Source organism: Plasmodium fragile (genome assembly GCF_000956335.1).
Source record: "Plasmodium fragile strain nilgiri unplaced genomic scaffold supercont1.14, whole genome shotgun sequence".
NCBI lineage: Eukaryota > Apicomplexa > Aconoidasida > Haemosporida > Plasmodiidae > Plasmodium > Plasmodium fragile.
In genome coordinates, this window is record NW_012192594.1 from 311782 (window position 1) to 324558 (window position 12777).

Genomic DNA, 12777 nt, shown 5'->3' on the forward strand with positions numbered 1-12777 from the left:
GAATTAAAAAAAGAAAAAATAATTTCAAATGTCAACCTCGGCAGGGGTAAATCAATCAACCGATCAAGATAAAAAAAGGTGTGTTGTGTCTTGTGTGGCTCATATATATGTTCACAAATGCGGACTAAACAAGTTTCGACTTTCGAATGAAAAATAATAAAAAAAATAAAAAAAAATAAAAAACATACCAAAAGGTACCAATTATATATATTTTCCTTGTTTATTTATATATATATACATATATATGTGTGTGTGTGACTCGTTGCGCGTAAACACAACTGGGGTATAAAAATGCCAAAATGGCATTGGCTATTCAAATGCACAGGAGAGAAAGAGTCTATCCGATCTCCTCGTCTTTTTTTTTTTCATAGTCCAAATTTCCCTGTCTCTATCTCGATTTAAAGGAGAGGGAAAAAGAGAAGGGGGGATAAATCAAAAGAAGTTAACGTAACTGTCTGAAAAACTTTGCTCATTGTCGACACGTGATGATTGAAAGGAGTAACTTAAAAAGCCTTTATTTGCATCCTCTTCGCTCATTTTTAAATCATAATCACCTACTCCAGCAGCTGCTGCTGCTGCTCCTGCTGCTCTCATCTTGTCTTCCTTCTTTACGTCACAAAAATTTCCCTCATCATATTTTCCAAAGGTATTGTTCACGGGGATGGCATCAATGTACAATTTAGGGGTCAAGGTGTTTCGGTAAAGGGAAGAGCCGGTGTTCGTCAAGGCGTTGTTGCCAACTGAGTTGGTGGTAGAGTTACCAGAGGAATTGGCTAATCCATTTGCTGCAGAAGAAGTAACTATGCCATTCTCTGATGGCTCCATAACTCCACTATAATTATTATTACTCAAGGTAGCTTCCCCCAACATTGCTGAGCTCCCATTATGTGCGCTGTTTCCACTTGTGCTTAAATTCACGTGCAAACTACTCTTATTGCCAGTGGTGGCTGTGGAGGTAGTGTGAGCAAGCATTCCTCCTCCTATACTACCACCTCCGCTAGGACTATTATAATAATTGTATAAACTTTTTGGATTGTCTTCACAGAAGTACTTGTTGTTGAAACCTTCAGACAAGATCATCCCAGTGCGATGATCATCAACAGTGACTCCACAGGCACTTGCAATTTTATTCTTGTTACTTAGAGTGGCATTGGAGTGGGCAAACTGGTTTCCGCTGAGGTTCATTTCGTCGTTGAAGTGATCTACATCTTGTGCCTCTGCATCTGCATCCACCTCTTCGCCCTCCTCATCTTCCTCTCCGTTCATGCGGTAACTGGGTTCGTGGTTCATGTTCTCAAAGGGGAGCTTATCATACGTCTCAAATTTGTCAAACTTGTCAAACTTATCATACGTCTCAAATTTGTCAAACTTGTCAAATTTGTCAAACTTATCATAGCTCTCAAATTTGTCGTAGCTTTCAAACTTGTCAAATTTTTCGAACTTGTCAAAGTCGCGCGCCTTTATGCTGTTGCTTCCGTTGCAGCTGCCTACACACGTTTCTCCCAGGCAGTTTCCCACACACGTGGCGCTGCCGCTCAGGAGTCCTTCGCTCATGCAACTGCCTAACGCGTTGAACTGCTTGCCATTATTCGTGCTCCTATTATGAAGGTGGTGGAACCCTTTGTACACATTTCCATTGTTGTGGTCACTGGCATTGTGCACGGACATATGATCATTGTTCTTCTCGTCAAAGTCCATATCAATGTCATTAATAAAATCTATGTTGATCAAATTTTTAAAATCTTCTTTCATATCATCATTTTGGGTTCCATACTTTTGGTTAGCTACATCGGATCCGTATTTATTACTAGGACAATTACCACCACTAGCACTTCCACTGTCGTTGCAACTTACATTGTGAGACTTCAAAGACGACTCTGCCCCGCCGACTCTTCCATGAGAGCATCCAATCAACCCGTGACTGTTACTACAACTATTGGTACAGCTGTTGTTTAGGTTGTTCTCTGAATAAGCGCTTCCTCCTCCAAAGCTACCCATGTAGCAATTTTTAAACCCACGCAAATAATTTTTTTCCTTAGTCAGTGTCGCCGCGTCCAGGTGTGCTGCACTGGTGGAGAAGTGATTCAAACTGGTGGTCTCGTTTTGTGTCCCTCTAGTAGAATTATTATTACTGTTGTTGTTGCTCAGCTGTGTGTTATTGTTAATGGTATTAACGCGGATATTGCTGCTTCCATAATTGTGGCTACCTATGCCGCTGCTACCAATGACGCCTCCATTTATTGTGTGTACACCGTTAACGTCGCTTAATCCGTTCATACGATTTGCATTATTAGACCCGTTTAATCCATTCATGTTGGTCGTACTTCCCCCGCTACTATTGAAGGCATACATATGGTCACTCAGAGAGTTCATATTTCCGTTGGAGTTATTTGAGAAGGATGCATAGTGGGTCTGCTTCTTTAAAGTGTAACTTCCATTGGTGAGGAAATCCTTGTTTAGTGCATGCATGCCGTTATTGTTGCTGCTATTGCCACTACCGAGGAACTTAGAGGTGGACAGAAAGGATCCTGACCCTCCTACTCCTCCAGCCGCACCGCTACCCAATCCCATGCAACTACCTTTGCTGTTCACGTTCTTGGCGCTCTTCATGAGGTACAAATTTTTCGAGGAGCTCCTGGACGTACACATGGTGTTATTATGGTTAATGGGGTAATTCGGTTTTCCGGTTCCTCCTTTGTTACTGAGGCAGCCGCTGTGCATCCTGCCGCTCGAGCAGTGGTTGAAGGTGTCGCTGTTGAGGTGGCTTCCTAAGTGGGTGCCTAAATGCGTTCCTAAGTGACTTCCTAAATGACTTCCCATGTGACTGCCGTAGTGCCCACTGATGCTGCTTCCCATGCTACTTCCCATGCTACTTCCCATACCGCTAACCCCACTGACCACACCACTTCCCATCTGGGTACCTGCTAGGAAGGTTCTTCCTTCATCTCTGATATTATTCGCTCCACTTTTACCACCCATATAAACTCCGTGCAGCGAGTTGCCGCTACTGCCGCTAACCTTGTTGAGCATTCCATTAGGCATCATCACTGCGGTGGCCGTGGTGGTGGTGGTACTGGTGTTGTTGTGTGCTGAGAAGGGGTGGTGTGCATGGATGCCACTGCTCATGCCATTGCCCGCGCCGTTCAGGTGGCTACTACTGGTGCCGACACCCCCCCCAATAATGTTCGTCATGCCGCTGGAAATGGGGCTAGAAATTCCGCCTCCAAAAGCGCCAAAACTGCCCAGGCCTCCATACGAAGCGGTACTAGCAGCGTCCATACCCAAAGCCATATTTGCATTGTGCAGGTCGTCGAGGGGAGATCGAGTTCCACCTATGCCGTGCATAACCCCAGAGTTAAGGTCACCACCCATTGATCCAATAATGCCCTTCATCTTGGAAATACTTTTTCTCTGATCAACATTTTTTTTCAGGCTAACATGGGTGCTTGCTCCATTGTGGTGGTGTTCGTGATCATCCGTTACTACCACCGCACCTGCTACAGTGGGAGGAACAACACCAAGGGAAGCAGAAGCAGAACCAGAACCAGTAGCAGCAGCTGCATTACCTGCACCCTTATTATGTACAATGATGTGCTTATTAAAGGCATCGTAATGTAGGTTCACTTTTTCCATCTTGGAAGTGCTGCTATTACCATCCTCACAAAGATTATAATTATCCTTGAATAAAAACAAGTCCTGATAATTTTTATTCATTTTTTTTATTTTCTTAAACTCTGCAGCTGAGGATCTGGGGACAGCTCTTTCAATTCGAAGGTCCCTCACGGATATGCTGCTTCTCAAAGGGATGTTGAAAAAATTGAACATATCCTCTTTCCATTTATCAGGGGTATTTTTATACGCCTTTAAAAATTTGTTCATACAGGCTAAAGTTTTAAACTTTATTTTGATATGAGATCCTTTTGGGGGGTGAAAATATATATTATCAATTTCTTCATATCCCATGAGTTTGAGAATGTAAAGCATTTGTTCCTTTGCTTCTATGTATTCAGCTAGCTTATTTCTCTCTGCTGAGTTTTTTGGTAACTCCAATGGGTACTGGCACCGGGCACTTTTGGGGACCCACGAAATGTAAACCATCATGTCGCTGAAATAATCATTCGTCACGCCATTCCCTTGTGCATTTTTTCCACTTCCACTGACGCTACCACTGCCTGTGTTTTCATAAGGTGTCTTCTTAGGGGAAGGCACGCCTCCCACTCCCTTATCGCTGCTTGGGGCCACTACACTGCTGCTACCATTTTCATTACTCATAACTTTCTTCTTTCCATTTTTATCACGCACCTTCTTATCAACAACAGATGTATCCGTTAAGCATGTGGACAGACTGACTTGTGTTTCGTTCATGTCCTTTCGGAAGTAGTTGAAGGTCTTCTTGTTTAAGGTAAGCTTATTAATTTTGCTGGTTTTGTTGCTCCCATTGCTTAATGCGCTGAAATTTGTTTTGTTCGCCAGTTCCTGGTGATGCAAATGTAGCTCTGGGTGTAGGTGGTTATTCTGATCGTCATTTTCACCCAATTCCTCTGTCTCCCGCTTGACATCCATGTAATCCTTGTTCTCTACCAAATCCATTCGCACCTGTGTTGTTACTCCGTTTACACACATCATCATGTCGTTGTGCAATCCTTGCATGTACGCAGTAGTGGTGCCGCCTGTATGTACAGCACTGTTTTCCACACCACCGTTCCGCTCATTCGTCGTGATTAGGAAATGTAAAATGAGATTCATACAGTTGAGTCTTTTCAACAGGGAGCTCATTTGAGTCTTGCACTTTTCACCTTCCTCAACAATTATGCACATGGTGGAAAATACCTCCTGCACAAAATGGATAATGTGTTTCTGACAAAAGAGAAGGAAGAGCAAGCTCAGATTTCTGTTGTGTAGCAAATTCTCTTCCAACGCGCTGTGATCATAATAATCGTCCTTCAATTTTTGCTCTAGATATTGGTGAAAGGACTTTTTGACTTGACTCAGCATTCCCTCGTCGAGCTGCCGGGGGGGTGTCTGCTGGCTCTTCGCCGACTGCTGCCGGGACTCTTCACCTGATTTTTCACCCGATTTTTCACCTGACTGTTCAGCTGATTTGTCGTCCAATTTTTCACCAGATTTTTCGTCCGATTTTTCAGCAGCCTGTTCAGCATCACCGCCACAACTCACCAGCATCGCTTTCACTTCGTGTTCGCAACCCCTAAGGTAGTCCGACACAATGCTGTGATTTTCCTTAAACTTTTCCATCTCCCTTTTTATGAGTTTCTTCATGTCTTTATTTTTCAGGTTTGCAGACTCTAGGCGGTCCAGGAGCGTGTGATACAGCTCGTCGTAGAGGAAGAACAGATCTCCGTTTAGCTCGTCATTGTACAGCTCTTCATTTTTTTTTATTTGTTTAATTAGTTCTTGTACCTTGGCCAGCTCCTTATCACATAAACTTTTAATCAAGGGGTCCTCATTGCAGTTTCCACTTTCACGGTCGGAGAGAATACGATCTGAGATGCCGCGATCGGATGGGCCGCCACTCTTCGCCTTGTTGCTTACACTATCGTTGCTCGTATCAGCATCTCCTTCCTTCACAGAGTCCGAAGCATTCGTTGGCTTTTCCTTGTTCTCTCGAGCTCCCTTCATATTTGCTTTCTTTCCATTGTCACAAGAAACGGATTCACTTGCTCCCTCGTCGATCTTATCCTGGGGGTTTCTTTTATCGCAGCTGGCCTCCACACCTACGGCGTTTTCTCCACTTTCCTTGCTGCGGTTTTCTTCTTCTCCTCCTTTCACCCCTTTCTCGGGCGCTTTCTCTTGGCCCTTTTTACCACTGCCTTTGTCACTCTTAACGACGAGATCCGCATCTTGCCCCTTCTGTGCATCACCATCACCACTCGCATTGTTCAGTCCTTTTTTCATGTCTCCTTTTTCGTCGGTACCATTACTCTTATTTGGCTCTTTCACATTACCACTTTGTTCTTCTTCCACCTTCTTCTCAACCTTTTTAAGGCTATTAAATCGATCTATCCAATTGAATAGGTAACCACTGGCACCCCCACTACTTGTCCCAGTGGTCGCGGTGGCTCCGGCGCTGTTGCAGGTGCTGCTGCTGCTGCCTTTACCTGCCCCCTTTCCATTTACAGGCGCAGCATCATCGTTAGACTTCGCAGGGGTCGACTTCTTCCCGCTCTGATCATCTTTTCGGGCATTCAACTCTTTGGGCACTCCTTCCATTATTTCCAGTATTCTCAGGTGACAGGGTAGCAGGAGGGTTGGAAGCTGGTGATAATAATTAAAACTCGCTTACGCGATGGTTCTTTTTTTTTTTTTTTAATTTATTATTTTTTTTTTTTTTATTATTTTTACTACTTAGGCACGAAAACGTGTACACACACTGTTGTGTAACACACGTATTAAAAAAATAAAACACATGCAACTTTGTGATCATGCACAATGAAAGTTCGTTCTTCCACTTGGCGTTCAATTTAATGGCTCACAATGGAAACCGTTTGCTTGTAGTGGTGGAGCAATATCAAACTGGAGCCAATTCATAAATAAATAATGAAATTCATAAAAAGGGGTATGGAGGTGGAATTAGACTCGCATGGACCTGGAGTAGCCTGGTATGTGTATTCGGGGGTGTGGGAGAATAATAAACAGGCGCAAAGATGACTAATGGGCGTACGATAAAAAGTGAGCCCGGGTTGTTGTGCTCACAAATGACAACTTATAAAAACCTCAAAGGGGTTTAAAAAAAAATCGAAACACAGTGATATAACAATGTCGAATGAAACATAAAACCACAGCGCTCCAAAGGAACTCTCTTAGTGCAGAAGAAATATGTGACTATGTGTGCTCGCGGATGTGTATGCATATGTAAGAGTACGTGTATAATATATATATATATATATATATATATATATATATATATATATATATATAATATATATGTGTCTGTGTGCTTATGCTACACCTCAGGGGTATGGCGCGAGAAGGGATGAAACACTGGCCCGCAACAAATGCTGCGTGGGCATACGTGGTGTCATACAGGTAGGTATGCACATGTAGAGGATCAAACAACGAGCGTGGGTTGCATAGGACGCGATCCAAAAAAAAAAAAAAAAAAAAAAAAAGAACAAAGGGGCGTGAGTGTAAGATAATAAAAAAATAAGCGGTTCACGTTAACTGGAAATGTTAACTCGAAGTGCTAAAGTGGAAATGCCAACTGACAACGTTAAATGTAATTATGGTGTGAAAAAAAACCCTCATTTAATTAGCAACACACGCAGCGCGACGTAGGCGCACATAAAAAAGGAAATGAAAATCAAACTATAAAGGGGAAATGAAATTGCAAATGTATAAAGTTGGCAAAACTCAGCACATTTCTTTCTTTTTTTTTTTTTTTTTTTCTTTTCATACACGGGATAATTAATCACACATAGGACGGGGCGGGGGGGAGAGCAATCGACTTGGTCTACTTTTGCCTGCCTATTTTGCTCCTCGCAATTTTGGGCCTATATATATAAGCTAGCTATTTTTTTCTCTCAAAAAAAAAAAAAAAAAAAAAAAAAATGAGCATTCAAACAAACTGCAAAAAGGTGAGATAGGAGTTATAAAAAAAAAAAAAAAAAAAAAGATTAGCTGCTAAATGAACAGATAAACTGCTAATGTGAAACGCATGGGACGACGCGGAGGCAATAATGCTTAATCTCTCACTCGTGTGAAACACTCCACGTCCGTCGGGTGAATGTACAAAGGAACATGTATATGTATACTAAAAAGGAAACTCGGGAAAATGAAAAGCGATATGTAGGGAAAAGGGAGGATAACAAATTATAAACAAAGTGTGTGTGGGTGGGTGGGGGGAATATTGCAGTTAGCACGTTGTAAAAAAAAAAAAAAAAAAAATACAGATGAGTAAATAAATAAGCATATGTTTGCAAGCTCGTGTGTCATAAATCAAACTAAATCATACATGGAAGAGGTGCATACAGTCACACCCACCAATGTTCGTAACACATGTGCTTGCTACCTATGTACAACTCTTTATTGCGTTCTTTCCTTCAATAAAGATAACAAAGATGCGCACTCCAGTGTACAGGATGATCAGGCGTGCGAATGTGAAGATGCTGGGGCGAATGAAACGACGAATGGGTGATGTAAACATATACATGTATACACCCGTGTACAGCATATGCACGTGTGCAGACACGAACACATGCAAAAAAAAAAATAATAAAAATATATAAAATAATTCGTTTAATTCAACTAATCATATATGCATACAGATCATGTTTCAAAAAAAAAAAAATAATAAAAAACGAACAATGTATAGTTGCCCCCAATAGGGGAATATAAGATGGTATTATCATATAAAAACGCGGGAACGAGTCGCCAAAGGCACAAGGCTTAAATCGTAAGCATTGAACACGCTTCTTTGGCTGGGCGTCCAGGCACGCATTTGAGTGGAGGCATATGCACGTAAAGGTACATATAAATATATATATTATGTGCATACACGTATGCTCTATGCGCCTTCGCATGGGCATACATATATAGAAACAAACGCAAGCGCGCTTGCTTTTGCTCGTGCTGCGCTTTTGAGAAAGCCAGCAGCTTCTCATAAACATAAAAACAAGCGCACGGGCATACGCGAGCACGCAACAGGTATTATAAATTCCTCTTTCACACGCGCTGGTTTCCGCGTTGGTTTCCGCGTTGGCTTCAGCGTCGGCTTCCACGTTGGGCATATGCTGTCGCTTGCGCCTTCACTTTAGAAGCTTTCACTTTCGCATTCCTCCTTTTTTGCGCCTGCTCTCTTTTCATATGGATATGCTTAACGCTGCAATTGCGCATCACGCAGGTTGGGGGTATTCACAATTTTGATTGTTCAAAACAGGCTACGCAACGGCGAGCGCTGCGAATACTTTTAGAAGGAACACAATCGCGAACGCGGCAAACTTTGCAAACGAGGCTAACTTGGGCTAACGTACATATACATCTAAACAATGAAAGAGAGTTTACGTAAAGCTCTATCAAATAAAATCAAACTCGAACTGTTAAAATGACTGGATTTTTTTATTTGCTTTTCTAATAAGGGATAAATAAAAGGGGAAAAAAAAAAAAAAAAATTGGAAACGAAAAATGAAGGAATGCATAATACCAACATATGAATAATCTAAAAGTACCATGTATTTTATAAAAACATGATAGAAAAAATAAAATCAATTGGATTTTATATATATATAAATATATATATATATAACCAATACCCGTAAGCACTGCTAAAATGGAGGGAAAAAATTAAGATTCATGAAAAAAGAAGTTTGCGATCACGTAGGCCGAGAAGGGTTTACGCAAGCGTGCTCACAGGGGGGGTACCGCATGGGAAAGCGGGGACAAATTTTATAGCATGCGCGTGGTGGAAGTAGGAAAACAATGGTATAAAAAAAAAACTTCGCCTTAAGGTTCACGTGCACCTCCATGACATCATATGTACCAATATGCTCACACGCCTGTACCCGCTTCGTCACCTCATGGGGGGGGGGTTGGGGTGGTAACTTTGGTTCCAATATGGTACATGGGGTTAAACGCAAAAAGTGGCAAATGGGTTTTTAAAAGGGGGGGTAAGGGTCAAAGGGGGGAAATAATACGCGGGGGCAAGGAAAAACAAAAAAATTTTTACAGGGGGGTATTAAACCAAATTTCGACACTTGTAAAAAAAAAAAAAAAAAAGGGCTAAGAATCCCTCCACCGACGAAACAAAAAAAAAAATTAAAGTAGCAATATCACCCTTTGTTGCTACAAGTACAAACATATATTTGCTACATGTGAGAGTATGTAAATGTTTGGAAAAAAAAAAAAAATAAGCATACCTCATATATATATATACATGTGACACGACGTATATATGAGTATATATGTATATATAATATATATGCACGCCCTCTCCTACAATATGGCACTTATATTATATATACCTCGGGTTTGCATACCCACCATCCCTTTGCATTTGTGCATAAGCTATAAAATCATGTGGTAGGAAAGGGGAATTCAAAATAACGGGGTGATGTGATTTTCTTGCATCGCGGGTCCTCGGCAGGCTTGCGCTTGCATTACCACAACGTAACATATATGACGTATCTTGTCGTATCATCACATACGATAGCATCCCAGTTAAGTCAATTCGAAATGTGAGAAAAAAGGAATTAAAGAGAGAGAAGAGAAAAAAAAAAAAAAAAAAAAAATTTACAAGAACGCTATTTTCTCACAGGATGCAATTAAACCCGTAATTTTTTTACGTCAAAACAAGCACAAAATAAAAATTACACATTAAGATGGGAGTATATAAGTAGCGCTACACCACTACACTTTATTTTGCTACTTGTCCCCCTATGGGGCTTTTCTTTTTTTTTTTCTATACGCGTCGTGTGAGCTGCGCACGCAGGGATATATATACATATAAATAATATATATATATAAACTGTTTATTTTCATGTGCCCCGCGCTGCGTTGCATGTACTTTATATGATATTAACCCCCCCACCTATAAAACTGGGGCCCTACCAACGTGCCCACGCACGTGTAGGGGTATGGGCGTGCCAATTTGCGGCTAGGTATGTGCAATCCCCATATGCATACATATATGTATGCACCTCACATGTACAGATGAAGAAAAGGGCTGCGGGGGGGGGGGGGGGGAATAGGCGGCATTTATATATATTGTTATACCTGAGCACCAACATATGAACAACGTATGCTTACACGCTTATGCACATTTGCCGCATATGGGCTTAATCCCCTTTTTTATGCGTTACGAGGTCGGGGAGGCTCACTCTTAACAAATGGAGAGGGGGATGCCACCTTTTGTTTTTTTTTCACGTCGGGGGGGTGTAGGAGGAGCAAAACTAGTTCGACAATTACAAAAGGGGGAGGAAAAAAAAAGCAACTGACGACAGAGGGTTGACTGCACAAGCGTTTGCAAGTGGGGAAAGGCGCATAAGTTATGTATACAATATAAATGCATATATATATACATGCACATTATACATAAATTTTAGTATATGTAAATAATACTTATGCAAATTTGCTTTTTATATTTGCATAGGCGCTTGTGGGATGTAAGGAGAGTGTAACATTTGGCTTCGCCACGCATACCACGTTTTCACATTTCAGCTTGACAGAAATTTCTCCCCCACTCGCATTTTCGGGGGGGGTATACGTATATATGTTATATATGTAGATGTATATATGTACATCTATATGCATGTAATACGTATGTACCTATTGCCTTTTCAAACCCTTGGGACAAAACTACATATATGTGCCTGCGCCACTGCCTTCTACACATGTGCGTGACGCTGGCGCTTTCTCCTTTTTGCTAAAGGGAGGGCGCCGATGGTCACAACGAGGAGAGAAGAAGCAAAGCAGGTGCGTAAGCATATGTGCATATAAATGCAAAATTATACATATACATAAAATTTGTATGCTTATTGAATCCCACTTAAGCGGTGAAATGCATATACTTCCCATTGACATGCATTCATATGCGTATGCCAGCGCTGTGGGGGGAAGGGACAGTAGCGCGTACAAGCATACGGGCAAAGAAGCTGAGGTAGTTCCACCACAGCCATACACTCAGCCAGAATAGTGCGCTCTATATATGTATTGCATAACGTATCCCTGCGCGAGACTGTGCAAGCAAGTTAACGCTGTATATAATCACGTGCCCCCATGCACATGCCACTCACAGTAGGCGCATTTTTTGGACGCAGCGCATTTTCGCATATAAAATGGTCTATATGTAGTCGGCCAAAATTTTTCAGCCTTCATAAGAGCATCGCAAAAGGCACGACAAAAAAAAAAAAAAAAAAAAAAAAAAAAAAAAAAAAAAAAAAAAAAAAAAAAAAAAAAAAAAAAAAAAAAAAAAAAAAAAAAAAAAAAACGTATTTTCCGCGCAGCAGGGAATGGTACACATGCGTACGTGGAGCATACGTGGGACTACCGCTATCATGCACGCGGCATCACCTTTGGGAGAAACCCCTATCCTCTACTATGACATGCTGTGATAGGAAATTAGCCACTGAAAAGGTCGAGGGGGGAGGAAAATAAATTAAATTTTCACAATTTCGCGGGATTTTCATTTTTTTTTTTTTTTTTCTCCATGTGGAATGGCAACAAATGAAACAAAACGTAGCAATAGCAAAGTAACGAAAAAAAAAAAGAAAAAAAATGCACACCTTCCAGGCAAGGGACGTAGAGGTTGTTGGCTCGATTTGGGAGATTTACCTCCGTTGGTACACCTAGGCCATTTCCGTTCGATTGATGTTTTTTTTTTTTTTAATCTCTACGGTCGCTCAGTTTTTACATTTTCTTTCGCCCATGCCGCATCTCCCCTCATGCTTACAACGTATGGACCAGTGTTTTAAACAAAGAAAAATGGATGCATGATTGGTGTAACGAAGCTTGCTTAGGGGTCAGCGCCATGGAGCAACGGCAGAACGAAGCATGTATGCACAAACACAAATGTTGTAGTAACGGATGTGTATACAACGCACACGCGTAAACGAATTTATAGAAATTTTTTTTTTTTTTCTACGCCATTTGTGCGATAAGTTAAAAGAGGCCACACTTTTTCACGATGGGCATTCGATGGGTTTGTTGCAAACACACAAAATGGGGTGCACATCGCATGCCACACGTCGGAAATTTGTTAACAAATTTGGGTTTAATTCTGGATGTGCGTAACATGCGTGAAAAATAAAACAAATTTGACTTGACAAG

The 12777-nt window shown here is 41.4% G+C and overlaps 1 protein-coding gene across 1 annotated transcript; it reads right to left on the reverse strand.

The window, feature by feature from the left end:
* Positions 1-432: 432 nt before the first annotated feature.
* AK88_01629 (uncharacterized protein) lies at positions 433-6228 on the reverse strand (the record flags this gene model as incomplete). The annotated part of the gene is made up of 1 exon (XM_012479264.1): positions 433-6228. One exon carries the CDS (start codon positions 6226-6228, stop codon positions 433-435), a length of 5796 nt encoding a protein of 1931 aa, XP_012334687.1.
* Between the last annotated feature and the right edge of the window lie 6549 nt (positions 6229-12777).